Source organism: Pholcus phalangioides, unplaced genomic scaffold, assembly GCF_987345545.1.
Source record: "Pholcus phalangioides strain wild (caught in Gottingen) unplaced genomic scaffold, Ppha-v1.0 ptg000007l_1, whole genome shotgun sequence".
In the NCBI taxonomy this organism is placed as follows: Eukaryota; Metazoa; Arthropoda; class Arachnida; order Araneae; family Pholcidae; genus Pholcus; species Pholcus phalangioides.
The window spans coordinates 184528-205010 of NW_028301600.1; the positions used below are offsets into that span (position 1 = coordinate 184528).

General features: G+C 36.4%; 1 protein-coding gene across 7 annotated transcripts in view; it reads left to right on the forward strand.

Moving 5' to 3' along the window:
- The window catches only part of LOC149084773 (guanine nucleotide exchange factor for Rab-3A-like), a 199237-nt gene that overhangs the window by 103943 nt on the left and 74811 nt on the right, over positions 1-20483 (forward strand). For all 7 annotated transcript variants that reach the window (XM_089232509.1, XM_089232508.1, XM_089232511.1 and 4 more), the window contains exon 6: positions 6415-6657. In XM_089232509.1, coding sequence (XP_089088635.1) covers positions 6415-6657 — 243 coding nt within the window. The remainder of the gene's footprint in view (positions 1-6414; positions 6658-20483) is intronic.

Consider the following 20483-nt stretch of genomic DNA (forward strand, 5'->3'; position numbering starts at 1 on the left):
AATTTAACAAGAAGGGCCTGTGAATTTTTTTTTAATTCAAATTTATTTCCAAAATTAGTAACAGTCAGATTTCAATATTTGTCATCCATAGATCAAAGCCTGTAAAGAGCGACTAATTAATAATATAAAAAACACATGAAATAATTATAATTAACACAAAAAAGTTATAATAAAAAAATAAATAAAATAAAGTAATAATTTTGGATAAATTTTTATAACAATGATATTGAAATATATGCTCACATAACTGTAGCATTTAATACAAAAAAATTAATATGAGGCAACTACAGGCATATTGATAATAAGGTAATTCACTTCTATGTTTGAAAATATACATCTATATCGTCTATTGTTATTAGAAATTCAAATTTCTAATAACAATATACATATAAATGTATGTATAACAATATATATAGAGATGTATGTATAACAATATATATATAGATGTATATATATAACAATATACACGTACATGCATATTTTCAAGTATAAAAATTCAAATTTCGGACAAAAAAAAATTTGTTCATTGTCATTAGTAAGCTTTTATCAAAAAAAAAAAAAAACTGGAATCAAACGGGGGAAAGGGAGAGAAAGAAGCCCCTTTATTTATGTATGCCGCACATTTAATTCATCACTGAGAGGATAGATTATTTATCTCGTACCAAAATACTTGGACTTAAGGAAAAATTTTAACACTAAAATAATATTGAAGGTTCTGGAATGGAGGGAAAACTTTGACTTAAACCAAATTATCTGACTTATCACTAGTTGACTGTAAATAGTTTTTTTTAAATGACCAAGTTTTTGGGATGAGCAAGATTTTTTTTTACAGTTTCACTTCCAGGGCCGGATTAAGACACTTGAAGGCCCTAAGCACTTAAGTAATTTTGGTGCCCCACCCATTTTCATGCTATTGAACCATACAGTTCAGTGATTTTTTTTATGTTTAAAGGCTAATAATTTTTACTTTCAGGCTTTCTTCACATTTAGTTTTTTTTTGGTGAGAATTGACAATATCAGATACTGCCAATTCTCCCCAGGTTAACCATATACACCATATTTTCCATCTATCTATTTAATGAATCTACCAATTGGAAAAAAAATCATTAGATCAGGGCTGCCAAGATCCATGTCCTCTTTGTAACAGGGGCTCTTGCGTTGGGGACCCGAATCGTAGTAGACCCGAGATTTTTTCCGCTGAACACAGGTTTCCGCTTAAGACAGGTTCAATTGACATAATGTGTAAATGGAATGATCTAGTATGTAATTGAAAGAAAATTAATTGAAATTAATGTAAATAATTTAAATACAAATAAAATAAAGTAATGTGCATAATGTACTCTATAATTACTAAATATTTATAGGTTTTCACAGCATCTGTATAAAACTTCACCCCTCACTGTTCATCTTAATTGACGACACATTTACGTTCTTTTTTTACTCTTCTGAAATTTTCAATGAGGGTGTGAATATACCATGTTAGGGTCAGTTTGTACATCCTTTAGTATATTGATCGTGAAACACTGTCCGTGTAGTGTTTGTGTGAAATTTTCCATTAAGAGGACAGAATTTTCCTTTCCGTTTCCCCATTAGACAGGTTCCGTTTAATCCATGTTTTTTAATGTGTATTTTGGCATTAAAATCACGGGACCAAGATTTTTTTTTGTTGAAGACAGGTTTTCGCTTAATACAGGTTCCGTTGAAAACAGGTTTTACTGTATTTTTTTTTACATTTTAAATTTGCTGTAGAGGAACCTCTGGAAAATTCTGGTCTGAGGTCCCACCAAAGACCCTGGCATAGGGATCAAGACCCCCCTTTAGTCATGGACGGAGATACAGTGCAAGTCCTCTTCAAACTAAAACCACTGGCATTCCTAGGAAAAATGAAACAAAACACATTCTTGGCAAAAAACAGAGTGAGAGTGTTTTGAGAAAGAATTTCGAAAAATTACAGCATATATATCGTGAACCTCATAGTTTCAGGACTCAAATTATTGAGAGACTACCATTCCTTATTTTTGGTTAATCGCAATCATTGGGTTCAATCTCTCTGATATGTTTTCTGAGTTTATTTGCAATTTACATCTAGTAGCATTTATTTTGCTTATATGATGGATCAAACTACACAGTTGATCCACTTATGATCCATATACAATGCCATGCCTCAGGGAAGTGCCAAGAGAGCCTTGTGACAATTACATCTGGTTACAATTTTCGAGAGTAAGTATTCAAATTGGAAGTCAGTTATTTTTAGCTAGATGGGGGCCTCTGAAAAATTTATTTTTCTGGAGCCCATGAAAAGCGCACACAGGATTGACCTTTTGAGAGGCACAAGGAATCTTTTCAAAGAAATTTTAAGTTACTAACCTTCAATAAATTTTAAATTGGCAGATATTGATTTGGTAACATATGAAAGTATTTTCTTTCGATATACACTGCTGGCCACCCAAATTGCAACACCAAGAAAGACAAGAGATATCGCAACAATATTTATTTTGTAGATAACATGTTGACCAAGCATCAAATGATTAAATTTATAGACTTCTGTGAAGTGTGGTTCCTGCCAAAATCAGTAGCCAGAGTAGCCGCCATTGTTGGAGATCACCGCTGCCACACGCCTCGGCATTGATTCAAAGAGACTTTGGATGTGTTCTTGGGGTACAGCAGACCAAGCAGCTTCCACGCGTTGCCAAAGTTGATCTGGTGTGGCAGCTGGGGATGTAATCTGGGTCAATCGTTGAGCAACCATGGACCACATGTTTTCTATCGGCGAAAGATCCGGAGAGCGAGCTGGCCAGGGAAGCAATTCAATCTGGCGATTGACGAAGAACCTTTGGACAATGTGTGCCACGTGTGGTCGCACATTATCCTGTTGAAATATGGCTGTGGGCAAGCCCTGAAGGTAAGGAAGGACAACTGGCTCCAACACCTCGGAGATGTAGCGCTGGCTTTCTAAAGTACCGGCAATGCGTACTAGAGGAGTGCGATAGTGATATCCAATACCGCCCCATACCATAATGCCCAGTGTGGCGGTGCATAACGCAGCTGTTCAGCATCCTCTCTCCATGGTGTCTCCAGACTCGAATTCGACCATCGTGGTGTTGCGGACAGAAGCGTGACTCGTCAGTAAAGACAATTTCATTCCATTGTGCCATCCACATCCTTCTTTCATCGCACCATTGGCGGCGGAGATATCTGTGGTTCTGCGTCAAGGGTAGATGAAGCAATGGACGTCTTGCGGACAGACCACTCTGCTGTAAACGGCGTCGAATGGTACGCGCAGACACTGGATGATGCTGTACAGACTGAATGTGCTGTGCTATGGTTTGTGATGTGGCTGAGCGATCCATCACTGCCATACGCACAATACGCCTGTCATCACGTGAAGTGGTGCACTGAGGTGGATGCAATCGAACACGTCGGTCCATTGTACCCTTGCTCCTGCATCCAACGATCACATATCCGCATTACAGTTGTTTGGTTTCGTCCAACACGACTACCGATTTCCCTGAAAGATAATCCACAATCTCGGTAGGCCACTATCGTTCCTCTGTCGAACTCGGATACTTGATCAAAAGATGATCGCTGTTTTCTACGAGGCATAATTGATCGTTTTTTTGAAAAAAACACAAGAAAAACACAATTGCCGTACTTCAAATCGTCGAAATCTCCACGCCTTAAATAGCGCTTTGAAGTGGCGCCACAGGCGCGCGTGATGTGCGTCTGCGCTGAAATTCTAATCATTTGCATATCTCACCTCCGCTAATGCATGTTGTAAATTTCATATCATTTGCATGCTTCCTTCAGGGTGTTGCATTTACGGTGGCCAGCAGTGTATTTTAATTCTTTTTACAAAAATATTTATAATTTTTTAATCGTCATTTGAAGGGTATGGAGAGGGGGCTCTACCTGCGTAAGCCTCTAGAGCCTATAATACTGTTCAGAACGTCCTGGCCTTTATGGAAATTTTATGACATCTGATACCAAAAACGTAGCATTAATGTGAACTCTAGTGTGCAATATTATTAGTTTATCTAGAGTTGAGATTTTTGAGATTTCAATATTGTTGCTGTGTAAATGACATATGCATCGAAGAGGAATTTCAAGATACTTTCATTTCCTGAGTTGCCAACTGCTGCGGATTGTCTGTAGTTTCTATGGATGGCCGCAATGAACTACGGAGCTACAAGAGACACTCTCATTACTATGAAAATCAGTTTAAAAAAATTGGGTCTTTGAGTTTCTTGTGGTGTTTTACTTATTTTTATAAAATTGCATTAATCTTTACCATAACGAGGAATTCGTATATACATTTGAGGGAGTTAAAGAGAAGGCAACTCTGTTTTGTCTGTGTGCGAAAGGCAATCTGTAAAGCAGCACCTAAAGCCGCCGCTCTACCAACACCTATAGCAGAAAACCTTCGCGTGAATCTCGTGAATTTCACCTATAGTCATTGTCAGGTGTAGCATTATTATGAGCTACAATCCCATGATTCGAGGATCCAATTAATTCAACTTGCAATAATAAGTGAACTAGTCAAGTTCCAGATCAAAACATTTATTGTTACAACATATTTTAAACAGGTTACACATTAGAGTTCAATATAAAACATGTTGGTTCTGAAATCGACAACTACACTCTGATTCGCAAAATAACAAGAAAGGTCTCACCCAATACAGTTGAGGACCAACTCCTATTATCAGCAAGACATGATAGAACTACTCATAAGTCTTACGTCGAAAACAGAGTGTCCCATTTTCAAGTGAGGCGGATGAGGTTGACCACTTGAAAAAGCTCACCTCAGGAACCTATAGGAGTCTGAGCACCTTTCCGAAGTTGCACAATTTGTAGAATTTGCTGAATCACATCCATCGACGAAACGTGCTAACGATCATCGGCACAACATTGAAGACCTTGGTAGTACATAACTGCAGTTTGATGTAGCATTATATGGATGACCTGACTCTTTCAAGGAACCATTTTCCAACTGATTAGGATGCACGATAAATGACTATTAGTTGACTAGAAGACTATATTTAAAAAAACTACCTGGACCAGCTGGAGTAGCCTACTCAAGAGATCACCTTTTTACAACATTAGTAACATCACAACAACAACTAGTTGTTAGTAGAGGTTATTCACCCATCAGCCCCACTGAGTGGAGTGAGTAGAATGAACTGAACGAAGTTAAAAGATTGAATGCCATGCTTCTAGTTTATCCAGGAATATACAGTAGTCGAGAACAGGTATGTTCTCGGCGCACTGAAAGAATGTGTTTACTCTGGCACATTGGGAAGGAAAACTATGACATCAATCCGTTCATTTGCATATTGCGACACCATAACAATTATTTCGGGTATTCTGTATTTTTGGTTGGCAACAGTTTTATAATCATGAAGGAAGCTGACCAGACTTTACCTACAATATCAGCAAGGCTATTGATGCTGAGACCAAGACAATGGATTATACGAACCATTGTATTTCATTACAATGAATGATCACATACTTTAAACATAACCACAAAAAGTCATACTGATGCAACCGGGTCTTCATCCGGGGGAAGGACCTAGTGTTAGCTAGTTAACTAGGGGGTTATTGAGACATTGGAAACATGTAATGCGAGACCCAAATGGGCGATGCGTTACACGGGGCCGTCTTAAGAGCATCATGGGCCCCCGGGTCAAGTAATTTCTCTGAGGCCCTACTGGGCAAATTCTCAAAAATTTCAACCAGATCTCATTTTTGTGAGGCCCCTTTTCTCTTAAGGCCCCGGGCCATGCCTGGGTGGGCCCATGCCTTAAGATGGCATTGGTCATTGCATATACTGCAAAAAAATAAAAAATAAAGATTTCACATATATCAGTCTGCTTTATCCACTGGCTGCTGGTGAAATGGGTGAGTTCAGTGATGTCCAAAGCTGAACAAAATTCCTTTTCAAAGCCTGTTCCTTTCGTGAATGGCTGCTTCCTTTTGTTCAGACTTCTTCCTTCAAAGACCATATTTTTGGAATTTTTTACTATTATACATAGAAATATTTTTAGTACAAGATTTTGCGAAGTCTGGTTAGCAATTATTAACCAGCCTTCCAAAAAAATATTCTATTAACAAGTGGAGAGGACATCTTCCTCTACATAGGAATATTTTATTCATGTCCAAAATATATTTTTTAAATAATTATGTGTAAAAACTTTATTGTGTACTTTGTTGTCATTTATGTTTTCATTTCAAAATGTATATTCTACATACTTATCAGACATACTACATACGCTATCATAACAATTCAAGTTTTAGCTAACGATAATAAATCTTAAATTTACATTATTTTAGTAGCAGATGGAATATCTTAATTTGAATTCTGGTGCTGCATTGCAAACCTATTTTCATTCTGAATGCTTAATTATGAAATTTTTTTAGTTGACCATATTGCAAGAAGAAGTTTCAGCATTGAAAAGCTTGATAAAGTCAGCTATACCATATGTTCCTAATACCACACAATCTTTTAGAGACGAAGTTACAAACTCTGCTGACAACAAGTCGCCATTAAAAAAAAAGGCTTTAAGAGGCAAATCTCCTAGCTGCAGTGATCTACCATCAGGAAGCCAATGTTTAGGAAATTCAACTGAAGGAAATGTTACTATCTTTAAAGAAAAGTATGAGGTTAGTGCACAATTCATTTTTAAAAAACTATGCTGTTGCCCATCCATAATGCAACGCCATGAACAACAAGGTATATCTAAGCTAAGTCATACATATTAAACAAATTGCATAATGTGCAAAGGCAAAATGATTGCAATTACTGCCCCATTTTACTTATGGAACATTTAGAAATAAATATTTTGTGTGACCACACCATGTCAGGCAATAGCTGCTGCTCAATCCACAGCATTGAAAGGGAAAAAAAACCATGGATGTTTGGGGTATGTCAGTCTATGCTTGTTTTGTATGTCGCCATTGACATATAATCAATGTAAGGTTCTGGGTAGAAAGAGAACAGGCCGCAACTTAAAACATAACTTTATTATCCATGCTGAGTGCTACATCTGCATGGTTTTATTCCCAGTTTTGTGAGTGTTGCCACACACAAATACAAGCATATCATGGAATAATTGAATACCATAAATGAGTACATAGTACTCCCCCCCCCCCTTCATAAGGAAAAATAAATTATATACTGAGTGATTTCAGATGATATAAATAAATTACCTTAATGCAAGGTATACTACAATCCAATCAGGCTAAAAAAAAAAACACAATTCACATTTCAGTGGCTGCAGACAGGTTGGCTGCTGATCACATACCAGTGCCATATTAATGCATGCGCCCACCCAGCATAGGCGGAGATAGACTTGAAAGTCTGGGGGGCACAATGATGATGTCAATTCATATATACACATATACATTAGATCAGTCGACTCCACCTTTGATGCTGGAAGGGCAATGACCCCACCCTCCATATCGGCACCCTGGCATGGTCCACTGGCCTCGAAAGAAGAGGGGCCTCACAAAAATGAGAACTAATTGAAATTTTCCAGATAAGGCTTCAGAAAAACCAATTGGTCCGGGGGCCCATGACGCTCTTAAGATGACCCAGCCACATACAGAGATGGCAATGGAATAGAGCTGATTTTCGTATTATGTCTATGGAGCCTATTGTCTGTTCCAGGAAAAACTGGTTGCAAAAGAAAATTGGCTGGGAATAGAGGTGGCTGCTTAAGGAAGTTTCACTAATTATTTTTCATTTCTTTATTCATTTTGCAGAGAGCCCTTCAGCTTTCCCTATGCAGATTGAATGCAGGGCTGTCCTTAGGGATGTGCAACAGGTGTGACCACACCAGGCCCTGAGCTTCTGGCAATAAAAAAGATTTTAATTTTTGTAAAATTTTCAAAAATAAAACAAGGTTGCTACATTTTGACAAAAAAAAAGTTAGAAAATCTAAATAATGTAATGAATATAAGCAAGAATTATTTGTCACACACACACACTAATTATATACAGTAATGATAAAACAAAAAAGAATCATTATTTGTTGAAGGTGGATGTTGGAAGCTGTTGGAAAGGATGCACTAAACATCCCCTCTCCAATCTCTATCTATCGGAATATATATATATATGCTTGTGTATCATATCTTTCAAGATTGTATCAATAAAGGGTGTTAAAGTGTCTCCCTAGTGCAGGTGGACTGACAGACTGAACGACAGCCACTGAGACTGACTTGTAGGAACATTCTTTACAAATACAACAGGCAAAATGCCCAACGATGTGGCTGAGAAAAAGATACCATAACAAATATGGATGTCATATATTTCAAAAATACAGTAACCCAATTAAAAATGTAATTACAAACAATATATATACATGATAAATATGGTTGTCTTATTCTTAGTATGGGTAGCTTCTCGATTCACCTCGACATGTTTATTGTATTCATTTTTAAATGTCAGTTGTGTTACAATTTACTACCTCCGGGGGTAAGCTATTCCATTTATTAACAACCCTATTAGAGAAAAATTCCCTGTGACACCATAACCTAGAATTGTCCCTTACCAATCGATGCTGGTGTCTCCTTGTAAAAGCAGTCGATTGACAGTATACTAATAATTCATGGTCCATCCTATCCATCTCGTTGCAAATTTTGAACACTTCAGTCATATCTCCCAGACATGTGCCAATTAATCCAATGTAAACACAGAGATGCCATTGACGCTCTATAATGCGCCAAATACCTGGAATTTCGGAAAAGGACTCATAAAAATGTTGTTCACCCGTCCTTTCCTAGTTCTAAAAAGAAAAAAAAGTAGAAAGAAAAACTTCTCCCTAACTTTTCACCATGTATCATGACGCGCGACCTTGAAAAAGTGGTTTTAATGCTTTGTACACTGTATTGATATACATGCGGGTTATTGAAGAATAAGATGAGGGATATCTAGTTGCTTCCCTGAATAGGAGGCCATGTAATTGTCAAATTTTTGAGTTTTATTCCCCTGCGGATTTTCTCCCTTCTGGTTACATACTGAAATTACGGTACTTCCGCGGCTATCTGCCACTATTCAAAGACAGCGTCTATACAGCGTAAATTCTTCTTGTTCATAAAATATTGCAAATCTGTATTTTTTTAAATCATAAAGGGTTGGAATGCCAGTTCAAATTGTAATACTTTCCAGAGATCGTGGAAAAAAAACAATCTGTAAAAACTCGACCTTGAATATCCACAGTTTTGTCATCCAGCTGCTATGTGGTAGTCATCGCTTCACATCGCATACGATATGTAGAATCGGCTTTTTCAGGGGCAAAAGGATCTAATTCTTCACAGAAATTTTGGGTCACTAACACTCAATTTTAAATTAATAGATAGTATCAGAAAATAATTTTATTCTAATATTTTAATTCTCTTAACTTTTGATTTTCAGGGGGAAGGGAAGAGGCCACTTATAAACCCCCCCCCCCCCCCAAATTTCGCTTTTGGTGAAAATCCTGGTTTGGAACCTGTGATTGTGCAATGGTAATCGGTTAAAAATATGATTTTTCTAAGGTTTTCAAATTTTAAGTTGGCTATTCCTTTGAAAAAAACTTTGGGTTGCCACAGCAATCACACAGACCTATAACACAAATATGTATACATTAAACTTCAAATGCATGCATTACCAGTTTGGAGGATAGATGCAGGGCCGCAACTGGGAGAGGGAGAAAATTACTTATTGTTGGGAATTATTTATTGTTAGGACCAGTTAGGAAGGTGTACTAAGTGGAAAAACGTTCTAAATGGGAGAAACGTTGTAAGCGGGATCAACTGTATATTTGTTTTAGATTTATTACATGGGCGGAATTCCATATGTTAAATTCTCAGTGCTAATGAGCTTCTTTGCAAGCTTTTCCTACTACTAGACAATGAAAGTAAATGCCTTTGGATAAAACATGTTTTTAGAAATGAATTATACTTGATTCACAGATACCTTCTTCTCCTACCCAGAACATGACCCACCACTCAGTCTCAACAAAAAAATATAAGCAGGTGATCAAAGACCTGGGGCATGCTGGAACAAAATTCATAGAGATACCAGTGAATTATGGGGTACGGGGCATAATTTTTTTCAAAATAAATTTTTTTTGAGAGGGACCCACACTTTCACTCAAACAGGATCCAGATTTTTCGAATTTACCTGGGTCCCGGTAGAGTACAGCGGAATCTCTGTAAACATACTCAAAAAATGTGGCCATCGTTGTTTACAAACACGCTATCGGGCAGCTCTTGTAAAATAAATGTAGGTGCCGTATAGATAAAAATAAGCCAGAAATTCATCTTTTGAAGTTGCGAGAACAAAGAGTGGGTAAATATGTAATGGTAATATAATTTTAGATGAAATAATACCCAAAAAGTAGTGAATGCCGTTAGTAATAGATTGAAACAAACGCACCGAAGAAAGAAATAGAGTCGCCATCTATGAGAAAAAATACCAACTAAAACTCACCTTTTTTGACTCGATGCTGTAGTAAATAACTAAAATGGAAAACTTTGGATGCAGCGTATGTAAGGATCTGGTGATGGACAAGAATGAGCTCTATGAGTGTTCAAAATGCCAAGAATTTATGCACCCTGTATGCATTGGAGTGAATGAATCTGCCTTCAGAAGAATGTCTAAACAGGAAAAACAGAACTTCATCTGCAAAAACTGTGAAAGTGAAAAGTAACCAGGAAGATGCTAACAGAAGAAACTGGATAGATAAATATGTAATAGAACTTCACAAGGAGGTAAGAAAAAGAAAGACTATTGAACAGGTAACAGAAAAAATGCTTCAGAGGCAACAAGACTTGGACAAAGAAATGAAAGAAATTATAAAATTGGTTGAATTTTCTTCAAAATGCTTAGACAGTTTCACTGGGCAGATGAAGAATTTAAAACATCTAATACAACAAACAGTTAAGGAAAACAGAGATTAAAGTGGAAAACAAGAGCCTGAAATCAGAAATAGAAGGGTTAAAGATCCGTATGAATGAACTTCAGACAAAAAGCTGGAGGGACTATATTAAGCTAAACAGAATACTAGAGATGCCAGGTGAAAATGTAAATGAATTAATAGAAGCAGTGAAAACACAGTTGGATATTGATGAAACTACAGAAATTGAAAAAGCACACAGAGTACCAGCACGTAATATGCCAAAACCAATCATCATCAGACTTAATCGTGAAAACTCAAAAAATATCTGATTACAAAAAGCTAGGAGTCAAGACAATCTTACAGCAGACAAAATAAATGAAGTTTTTCAAGACACCAGAATCTATGTAAATGAACACCTAACCACTGAAAACAAGAGACTATTCTACTTGACAAGACAATGTAAAACAAGACTCAAATATACAAGTTTTCCTGGGTGAAAGAAGGAAAGATTTTCTCCGGAGAGATAACACAAAAGTAATTCAAATACAAAATGTGGAACAATTAAATAAATTAGAAGCAAATGCCAATAATTCATGAGGATTTCCAAGAATCAAGAACAGCAATCTCTGGAGGAAATCAGTGAAGTGAATAAATTCATCAATCAATATAGAAAAACAGAAAAATTATTAACATTTCTTGTTTTGAACAGATAACACACAATAGATATATGTTTAAGTGAAATATGGATTGAAGATGATGAAATATTCAACTACTATATTGCAGGCTTTGAAGATACAAACAGGGATGGGATTGCTGCGCCATTAGCAATTTCCTGCTACATACTGTGTGCTATAACGTTGATTTTCCGAGAAAATTTGTGCTTCTGCACCAATCTGGGTTCTCTGAAATTTCCCTCTTCAACTTTCGTTTTTGATGGCATCATTTAAGTCATGCTGTGACGTCAACCTCAGCGTTGCTACTGTAACTTATAGAAACCCTTTGTGTATGTTCCGGTTTTTTTGTAGAATTCATCAAGATACCGGTTCTGCCAAGGTTTCCTGCCGAACATAGTCATGGTTCGTACGGTCCTTGAAAACCTTGAAAAGTCCTTGAAAAAAAAAAGTTCATTTTCAAGGCCTTGAAAGTCCTTGAAAATAAATAAGAGTCCTTGAAAAAGAATTTTTTTTAAAGAATTCTGTGAGAGTCCTTGAAAAATTTGTGTTTTCCGAAATAGTTTTCGCCACTTTTTTTTTTTTACTTCGTAAGTGACGTCCTTAAAAAAGTACAAAGCACAGGGAAAAAGCCTTAGTAGCCAATAACCCTGGATAATTGGATTTAAAGCACGTTTTCCCCCATTATTATAAAGCCGAGTTTTCGTAGGAGCATGTTTTTTGTGCCGCGTGCAAAGTGGATCGTCCAGCGTGACACGCCGTCCACTCACCAATAATAAGAAAACCTAGATCCTAGAGAGCGCAACAAGCCTCACACGGCAGTGTTTTACGTCGGGCGTGATTGGCCGACTGTTTCTGGAGGAGTCAAATGCGTTGTGCGCCACTCGTTTTACCGATCTTCTCTTCATTTTTGTTTTCTTTCACTTCCCTTCATCGAGCTCGATGCTTCCCAAAGCTGCATTAATACTTACAAGCGGCTTTGATGCTTCCCTTCAAACCGGAGCATGCAGATGACAGAGTAGCTGATAGCAGGGCCGTGAGCTGATGCGCCACGGTAGGCGCCGCTATGATAGCGCAATTGGTAGAGGCATGGCGTGAGATACAAAGGTAGGAATACACAAACGCGTAGTGTGATTATGTAAAACGTTTCTGTCGATGCGAAATGATACAGTTCGGTTCATGCGGCGCGAAAAACCTATGTTGGAATGTTTTTTCCCTTTTTATTCTCTGTGCACGTGGAACCGCTCGGCCCGACGCAATATGTAAATCGCTGACGGCAGTTGCCCCCCCCCCCTCCCGCGTTCTACTACCGGCGCTGGTATGACGTCAGTGGTCTACATAATTACTTGGAAGATCACGTGACGCGTTGAATGTCGGCGCATCTCCGTCATTTTCTAATGGCATCCATAGTTGTTTAAAGGAGTTTAAAACAATAAATGAAAGAAATAATTTCAGTATCGATGATATGATTCCAAAATTAATGAAAGAGATAGTTCCAGAATTAATGAAAGAAAAAATTACAGAATTAATGAAAGAAAGAATTAAAATTAATGAAAGAATTACAGAATCAATGAAAGAAAGAATTAAAATTAATGAAAGAATTACAGAATTAATGAAAGAAAGAATTACAGAATTAATGAAAGAAAGAATTAAAATTAATGAAAGAAAGAAAGAATTAAAATTAATGAAAGAAATAATTAAAATTAATGAAAGAAAGAATTAAAATTAATGAAAGAATTACAGAATTAATGAAAGAAAGAATTAAAATTAATGAAAGAATTACAGAATTAATGAAATAATTACAGAATTAATGAAATAATTTTAGAATCAATAAAAGAATTCAGCATTAGCGAAAGAAACAAATCCAGAATTGATGAAAGCAATTATTCCAAAAGTTATGAAAAATTATTCCAGAATTGTTGAAAGAAATAATTCCAGAATTGATGAAAAAATTCCAGAATTAATGAAAGAAATTATTCCAGCATTAATGAAATAAATAAATTCAGAATTAATGAAAGAAAGAATTTAATCTTTTTTTTATCTTTAGAAGAGTTCTTTTTTTTAGTCTTTAAAAAGAAATTAATTGCAATATTTAGAGACTAAACTACGTTTCAATGAGGAAATTGACAGGCACGAACTGTGTTATTCAATGTGTCATATGTTTTGTATGATATATATGTGTATGTGGCCTCCTTTATTCATTACAGATGATGTGAAATAAAGTAGGTAGAAATGTAATCTCTGAAAGTTTTAATCAAAATTAAATATGCGCCTATTCATGTTAAAAATATGCTTTTGTAAAAAAAGTCCTTGCATTTTTAAGTTTTACCTTGAAAAGTGCTTGAATAGTCCTTGAATTTTTTTTCGTTGAAAGAGTACGAACCATGATAGTGCATCCGTATTTCAGATTCCGAAAACCTGTGTCATCTCTGATTGATTAAAAAACCGAATTTCAAGCTAAAAAAGTTTGAATTTTTAACCAATCAGAGACGACGCAGGTTTTTTGAATCTGAAATACAGACACACTATGTTTGCACCAAAGCGGCTCAAGATTAATCTTTAAGATCTTTAATACAGCTTTGGTTTGCACCATCGAGCTGGAAGGAGTATGATGTCAGCGGACTTCACCTTGGCAGTACCGAGAAGGTCATCCGCAACATCATTCATTGGAAGATCACATGACTCAGTGAAAACACACACAATCCCCCGTTATTTTCTTATGGCATAAATAGGAGTTTAAAACAATAAATGAAAGAAATAATTTCAGCATCGATGAGATAATTCCAAAATTAATGAAAGATATTTTCAGTATTAATGAAGGAAAAATTCTAGAATTAACGAAATAGATAATTTCAGTTCTAAAATAAATGAAAGTGATAATTACAGCATTAATGAAAGATAATTCCAGAATTAATGAGAGATAATTTCAGCATTGGTAAAACAGTGATAATTCCAGAATTAATAAAAGAATTCCAGAATTAATAAAAGAATTCCAGAATTAATAAAAGATAATTCCAGAATTAAAGAAATAATTCAGCATTGATGAAAGAGAGAATTCCAGAAAGAAAAATTCTAGTTTTAATGAAAGAGAATTTCAGTTCCAAAATAAATGAAAGTGATAATTCCCGCATTAATTAAAGATAATTCTGTAATTAATGAAAGAGATACATTAATAAAAGAATTAATTTCAGCATTGATGAAAGAAATAATAAAGGAAATAATGCAGAATTTTATTGAAAAAGAATTCCAGAATTAATGAAGGAAAATTCCGGAATTATAATGAAAACTTGGATGGAAGTGCAAAGTTCAAAATTTTGCCTGTGCTCATCAAAGCCTTATTATGTCTTGCCCACATGGAAATGCAGACTGCGAGAGGGGCTTTAGTGTAAACAAACATTTCCTGCAACATAGATCAAATCTTTCAATTGAAAGTATGAATGACATTAGGCAAATAAAATCTTATGTACAGCATTCTCAAAATGCTAAAGAGATTGATGTCAATGCCAATCTTCTGAAAGCTGTTCGCAGCTCGCATCAGAAGTACCAAGACAGACCAAAATACTTTTGATAAGAAAGTTCCACGACCAGATGAAAATCAAAGACTAAAAGCAGAAGAAAGGGAGTTGGAAATTCAGTTATCATCAAAAACTATGCTGAACACTGCAGAGAAAATGATAGAAGTGGGGATGAAGAGAAAAACTTTGCAGACATCGAAAAAGGTCAAGTTTGTCTGAAAACACCAAAAGAAAAAATGTGTAGTGTTCTTGAGAAATTGGAGTTTAACAAAATGTCATGACATTTTTTTTAAAATGTAAATGCTTATTTGTTTGATTTGTAAACTTTTACTTTTTCTTTTTACGCCCAGCTTGGATTATGACCAATTTTTACGTCCCCGCAAGTGAATGTAAGTTTTATCAAACATATAAAACTGATTTTTGACACCGGAACCCTATAACTGGTTAAAATGTTCAAAATTTAATAATCTGATAATATCAGTTCAAAAAATTTTTATTTTTCACAAGGTAATAATAATGATAATGATTCTGCACACTGCTCCGAAAAGAATCAACAGCAATCCCATCCCTACTATACAAATGACTAACATTGTTATGTAAACTGTAGAACTTGAAATATATCGGGGGAGTAGTAATGTATATATAAGTAATGAAATCAAATCTGTAAAGAAAACCATTCAAAATTTGTCTCAGCTGAAGAATTATGTATTGGACTACCAGATTATGATACAGATATATTATTGGTATACCAATCACATTCTTATAATATATCTTTCTTTAATGAAGAACTAGAATCAAACATAAAAAACTTGAAAAACAATATGTTAATATCTCCAACTATTTTAATGTAAACTTACATATAACCTAGATTCTGAAACTTCAAAATACCTTGAGATATGTAATGGAAATAAATGGGTTTGTACCACTTCATAATAGCAATACAAGAGAAATTAATGAATCTAAAGCATTCCTAGACCATGTTTTTTACAGAACAAAAATAAACACTACACAAAACTCAAATAACAGATCATTTTTCAGTAATAGGATATATAAATTTTATACAAAGGAAACCAGAAGGAAAAAATGATCAAAATAAACATTTAAATATAATAAATTACAATAAATTTGAAGATTTTATTGCAAATATAAATTTGGTTAGTTTCCTAGAGGAAAGATGTTTAGAAAACAAATACAAACGATTTTCAGATATCAAATTCTAATCTCTGGATTAATCTAAAGTTAAAATAAAACCCAAAAAAATTAAAAACAATTGGATCACTAAGGAAATAGTAAGAATAAATTATAAAGAAAGATTATAAAAAATACCCAAATATTGTTTCATATGAATTTGAATACAAGAAATATAATCAAGATCTGAAAATGTATATTAAAAAAATAAAACAGGAGCACATTAGGAATAAATTTAGGGCATGTGAGAATAATAAGAAATAGCAAAAGAAATGTATCAATTACAATTTTCTAAATAATTGTGATTGATAACTTCCGTAATAATTGTGATTGATGAACACTAAACTCTGACGGCAATAAAATGCTAGCGAAAAAATTCAATGAGGACTACAACACAAAACATAGAAGAAATGGATCATAATCGTCTTCGACGTCGTGGGGAACGGACGTGCTATTATCGCGCTCCGCTCACCGACACGCCAGTGCGCCATTTTGTGTCTTTCTTTGTGTTTTTCTTCGTTCTCGTGAGTTTTACTTAGCGTGTTGTTTATTGTTGGGTCATATTCTGCGGTGATTTTCTTTTTTTTTTTTAGCGCACGTTGGATTGTGAGATAAGTGGTTTTTTTTTTTTTTTATATTGCTCTCATTTTTTTTTAAATTTTCGTTGTGTATTTTCGATCGACTTATATTTATTTTTCTCGTTCGCATTTCATTTTCGTTGTTTTTTCGCCAGGTTCGGTCGCTTCTTTGATATAAGTTCGTAGGTTTTTGGACGTTAGTGTTAGCAAACAGTGTATACTTTTTCCCGGGTACTCTCAATAACGTTGTTTTCCTTCCATTTGGGCCTATTGTTGTAGTGTTAGTGTTTTGAGATAGTTAGCTAATTCTAATAAGTATAAATTGTACTTCGTAGCTTAATACTTTTTTTAGAGGGTGTTGTATTCTTTATATACATATTTATTTTATTCTTCGTGATTTAGTGCTGAGCATTCTACTTTACGTAATTTTTTCGTATAATCTCTTACGTATATTTTGCATAGTAATGTATTTTACATTATTTTAATTTCCAGTTAACGTTTCTCATTTTCGTATTGTTAAGTATTATTATTATTATCTAGCTTTAGCAATAGTGTTAGTATGCCTCGACCTCGACTAGTGTTGTGTAGAGCTTGCGACGGGAGGTTTCCCTGGTCTAGGGGTATACTAGCTGATAGTTTCAATTGTAAAGGGTGCTTGGATAGAAAAAGGCTGGAACACGAGGTCGAAGCTTTACGGGAAAAAGTTAGGGTGCTAGAGGGTCCGGTTATAACGGACCCTCTGGTCGTCGAGCCACCTATTGATGAAGAAGCAATCTCCACGAACAACGACATTTTAGAGGGCGAATGGGAGGTCGTGGATGAGGTAGAGGGGGATAGTGATAGGGGTTTAATCATCGGCGATTCTATGGTTAGGGAACTTGGGAACCGAGTGTGTAGGGATTTTCGGGGTTTCGAGCGCTGTTGTCTTCCTGGGGGGAAGATTGGCAACGTTCGAGACGTTTTTCATCGCCGAAAGTTGCCCTTGCGGGTGATTCTGTGGGTGGGAACAAATCAGGTAGGAGCGAATATTAGTGAGTCTCTGTCAGAATACCGGGATTTACTATTATCCGCTAGGGAGGGGGGTTCAGATGTGGCAGTGATTCCAGTGCTGCCAAGGGGTAGTAGGGGATATAGGAGTAGGATCCACCAATTCAATATAGGCCTGAAGGACATTTGCTCCTCACTTGGGGTCACGTTCTTGGAGCTTCCCGCATTTACCGATAGGTGGCTTCGTTCGGATGGGATCCATCTAAATAAGAGAGGGGTCTGGGAGGTTTACGATAGTCTTAGGTCAGGTTTTTTACTCCCAGACCACGTAGTCGGGAATGCGGGTTAGTTAATGATAATCACAACAGTACTGACGGAAAATTACCCACCTCTGACTTGGATGGCTTCTCGATTGACAACAAACCACCGGGCAAATTAAAATGTGTGTTAATAAATGCCAGGAGCTTGGGTAACAAGAAAGATTTTTTAGAAACTATGATAGTTGTGGAGGACTTGGATCTTATAGCCATTACAGAATCTTGGGCAAACGATGGGGATGAATCTTTCTTACACATCTCCGGATACGATACTTTTTTGAGAAATAGATCTGATAGGAAAGGGGGTGGAGTGTTGATATACGTGAAATCATGTTTGAAGGCTAGAGAGTGTAACGTGCAGAGAAGTGATATTGAAACCATATGGGTTGAACTTGAGAACAAAAGACGTCATAAGCTTATTGTTGGGGTTTGTTACAATCCACCGAATAGGGATCAAAATTATATCGCCAAAATGCATGATGAAATTTCCTACATGTGTAAGCGAAAGAGGGTTCTCATACTAGGGGATTTCAATTACCCGGGTATTGATTGGGAGAACCTTTCATCTGGAAATCAGTATGAAAGAGACTTTCTTAAGTTGGTGCTCGAAAATTTTTTGTATCAGCATGTATCAGAAGCCACTAGGGGTACTGCTATTTTGGATTTAGTTCTTACTAGTTCTGAGGATCTAGTTGAACATGTTTCGGTGGGGGAAGAGTTTTCTTCCAGTGATCATCGTATCGTCAGATTTCTCTGTAACTTTTCCTCGGGTAAGGTTGATAACAAAAGACTGGTTCCTTGTTTTCGGAGAACTAACTTTGATGTTTTGCGAAGAAGGTTAGCGGAAGTTTTCAAAGACCGGTTGGAATCAGTAGGGGTGGTAAGTCAATGGGAAGAATTTAGTACGAAGCTGTCCTCTGTTTTGCACGACGTCATACCCTTTGTTCGAAAAAAGCGTGTTTGTACATCACACCCTCTATGGTTCACGGATAGCGTGCGGAACCTTTATCTTGAAAAGAAAAGAGCATTCAGAGAGTATAAAAGTGGACGAGGTGACCTATCATTGTTTACTGATAAAAGAAGACTGTTGAAGAAAGCGATAAGGGATAGTAAAAAGCAAGTTGAATCTAGGTTGGCAGATAACATTGGCTCTGACCCAAAATCATTTTTTCGATACGTCAATAATGGATGTAAGGGGACAGTTGGCCCCCTCTCGATAGGAGGCTCAAAAGTAGAGAGCAATGTAGGCATGTGTAGTGCTTTCAATGACTTTTTCGCGTCGGTTTTTAATGGAGATAATGATATTCGATATACGGGTGTTGCATGGGGTAATAAAACGCTCAACGATATTCAAGTGGAAGACGTGGAGGTCCTAAATCTTCTAAGAAATGTATGTGCAAGCAAAGCACCAGGACCAGATGATATCTATCCCAGGGTTCTCAGGGAAGGTGCTAATGAATTGTTGGGGCCAGTCGCACAGATATACAGGAGTAGTGTTGCTGAGGGTATCGTCCCGAGAGATTGGAAACTGGCTAACGTTGTTCCTATATTTAAGAAGGGTAGTAGAGAAGTGGTGTCTAATTATCGTCCAGTGAGTTTGACGAGCTCCCTCTCGAAAATTTTGGAAATTATCATCAAAAGGCTGTTTGTGAAGTGGATAGACGAGAATAATGTATTGTCGGATAATCAGCATGGGTTCAGGAAGGGGAAGTCATGTGTAACTAACCTCCTTTGCTTCTATGATTACGTGACTAAGGCTTTGGGTAAGAGCAAAAATGTCGACGTGGTTTACCTTGATTTCCAGAAGGCATTCGATCGGGTCCAACATGGCAAACTCTTGAAGCGTTTACACGAGATTGGAATAGGGGGCAACTTGCTGAATTGGATAGAATCGTGGTTAAGAGATAGGTCGCAACGAGTTATGGTGAACGGGGAATTCTCTGGTTGGACAGACGTCACAAGTGGAGTTCCTCAGGGAAGTGTCCTTGGCCCCATACTTTTTTCACTTTTTATCGATAAACTCGATCAGGGTATCGATGGAATTACTAGCAAATTCGCAGATGATGTGAAGCTAATGGGGGTAATCGGGAATGAAAGCGATAGGGAGTTGCTCCAGACCAACTTAAACAAGATTGCAGCATGGGCAAATGAATGGAGCATGACGTTTAGCGTAGATAAGTGCATGGTCGCTCATTTTGGTTCGAACAACCCACGGTTCTCTTACGAGTTGAATGGTGTCACTATCCCGGATGCAACTAGAGTCACCGATTTGGGAATTCTCATTGACGAGCGACTTAAGTTTTCTGAACATTGTTCAGCGGTTGTCAAAAAATCGAATAGAATGCTTGGT